This window comes from Galeopterus variegatus, unplaced genomic scaffold (genome assembly GCF_000696425.1).
Source record: "Galeopterus variegatus unplaced genomic scaffold, G_variegatus-3.0.2 Scaffold14680, whole genome shotgun sequence".
In the NCBI taxonomy this organism is placed as follows: domain Eukaryota; kingdom Metazoa; phylum Chordata; class Mammalia; order Dermoptera; family Cynocephalidae; genus Galeopterus; species Galeopterus variegatus.
The window spans coordinates 19,970-22,617 of NW_007740791.1; the positions used below are offsets into that span (position 1 = coordinate 19,970).

The 2,648-nt window shown below is 49.6% G+C and overlaps 1 protein-coding gene across 1 annotated transcript; it reads left to right on the forward strand.

Moving 5' to 3' along the window:
* Positions 1–235: 235 nt before the first annotated feature.
* LOC103582027 lies at positions 236–2,611 on the forward strand (the record flags this gene model as incomplete). The annotated part of the gene is given in 4 exon segments (XM_008563716.1): positions 236–1,408; positions 1,410–1,501; positions 1,503–2,053; positions 2,240–2,611. Coding segments are annotated over 4 exon segments (2,188 nt in total), but the record flags the coding sequence as incomplete, so codon positions are not given.
* Between the last annotated feature and the right edge of the window lie 37 nt (positions 2,612–2,648).

The following is a 2,648-nucleotide window of genomic DNA, read 5'->3' on the forward strand; positions in this document are numbered from 1 at the left end:
AAGTCTGACTCTGAAATACTGGACTGACGTGAAGGACAGAGCTAATAATCTGTATGTGCAGGTTAGAAGGACAAAGTGGGCACTTTGTTATTCAGAGTGGCTGACTTTCCAACTCGGGTGGCCTGCTGAAGGTTCCTTCTCTCCGCCATTGATCACAGTGGTAAAAAGAAAGATTTTCAGTTCTGAAAGTCACCCAGACCAGATACCTTATATCATTGTCAGGGAAGATCGAGTCATGGATCCTCTTCTGTGGGTCCATCCCTTTGTTCCCCTAACAGGTCCATCAGCTGTATTTGCTCTTCGAGGAATGGAAAAGAAACCGGAGGTCCTGCCATCCACTGACACAGACTGGCTTATTTCTGATCTTCCTCGCCCTCCCTATCCCCCTTCTCTCCAATCACAGGCAGTCCACCCATCAGTTCCACCAGAGGACCCACAAGAACCTGAGAGAGGGCCTGCTCAAGGGACACGCAGTAAACGAGTGGCCTCTCCAGAGGCAATTCCTATATTCCCCCTGCGGGCTTATGGCTCTCCTGATGAAGAGGGCAACCAGACCTTACAGTACTGGCCTTTCTCTTCTTCCGATCTTTACAATTGGAAATCTCAGAATCCCCCTTTCTCTGAAAAATCCCAGGGTCTCACTAACCTTGTAGAATCCCTTCTATTTACTCATCAGCCCACCTGGGATGACTGCCAGCAGCTCCTCCAGGTCCTGTTCACCACCGAGGAGAAACAACGAATCCTCCTGGAGGCTCGAAAGAACATTCCAGGAGACGATGGGTGACCTACCCTCCTCCCTGATAATATAGATGCAGGATTCCAGTTAACCAGACCAAACTGGGATTTCAACTTGGCAGAAAGTAGGGAGCACCTGAAGGTCTATTGCCAGGCTCTAATGGCAGGTCTCCGAGGGGCAGCAAAATGCCCCACCAATTTGACTGAGGTAAGAGAGGTAATCCAGGGGCCCAGTGAGTCTCCATCAGCATTTCTGGAGGGACTCATGGAGGCGTTCCATCAGTTTACCCCATATGATCCTAGTAGTGAAGAGCACAAAGCTACAGTGACAGTTGCTTTTATTGACCAGTCTAGTAGAGACATCAGGAAGAAACTGCAGAAGCTTGAATGGTTACAAGATAAGTCATTGAGGGAATTAGTGCAGGTGGCTGAAAAGGTTTATCATAGTAGAGAGTCAGAGGAAGAAAAGGAAGAAAGAAAGCAGAAAGAGCAGGAAGCTAAAGAAATAAAGAGAGAAAAGCGCCAAGAAAGAAATTTTCACAAAATTCTGGCCACTGTAGTCAGGGAAACTAGGGAGCCCAATAAGACAGTACCAGGCAACAGGAAAGGACCCCTGGCAAAGGATCAATGTCCGTACTGTAAGGAGAAAGGTTACTGGGGTTCAAGAATTCCCCAAGAAAAAGAAAAAGCCTCAGGCCCCCAAAGTCTTGGCCCTGCAGGAAGACAGTAATTAGAGGGGATGGGGTTTGGACCCTCTCCCCGATCCTAAAAATGGAGGGGAAGCATACTCAGTTCATGGTAGATACTGGAGCTGAAAATTCAGTGTTACAACAAGCAAATGGACCCCTTCTCAAAAAGAAGTCATGGGTACAAGGGGCTACAGGGTACAGGCAGTACTCATGGACTACCTGAAGAACGGTGGACCTAGGCGTGGGCCGGCTATCCCGCTCGTTCATTGTCATTCCTGAGTGCCCCTACCCACTACTAGGAAGAGACCTCCTCACCAAAATGGGTGCTCAAATTCATTTTGACCCCGAGGGACCTCTGGTGCTAAATCGACAAGGAAAGCCTCTCCAGGTACTAACTCTCAGGTTGGAAGATGAATACCAATTGTTTGAAAAACAAGGGTGGGAGACCAGACAGATGGACTGGTGGTTAGAAAACTACCCCCAGGCATGGGCAGAAACTGCAGGGATAGGGAAGGCTAAAAACCGGCCCCCCGTCCACGTAGAGCTGAAGGCTCAGGCCAGTCCTATAGCTGTCCGACAATACCCAATGTCCCGAGAGGCACGCGAAGGCATCCGACCCCACATAGCCCGTTTGCTCCAGCTGGGGATCCTACAAAAGTGCCAATCAGCCTGGAACACGCTGTTGCTACCAGTCTGAAAACGTGGGACTAATGACTACCAACCGGCCCAAGACCTCTGAGAGTTAAATAAGCAGGTGGCCGACCTCCACTCCGCAACTCCTAACCCCTATAATCTTTTAAGTTCTTTACCTCCAGACAGGAGCCGGTATTTGGTACTGGATCTGAAAGATGCATTCTTCTGTTTGCCGCTGACTGTAAAACGTCAAGATTACTTTGCCTTCGAGTGGAAAGATCCAGAGACTGGCCTAGCAGGGCAACTCATGTGGACCCGCCTGCCTCAAGGGTTCAAAAATCCACCCACCATCTTTGACGAGGCCCTCCGCCAAGACTTGGCTATGTTCTGGGCCTCTAACCCCCAGGTGACTCTGTTGCAGTATGTAGATGATCTCCTCCTGGCAGTGGCCGATGAGGAACTGTGTCTGGAAGGAACAAAGCATCTCCTTACGGAGTTGGGAGAACTGGGCTACCAAGCCCCCACCAAAAAAGGCTCAGATCTGCAAGTGACAGGTCAGTACCTTCTTAAAGATGGGAAAAGATGGTTGTC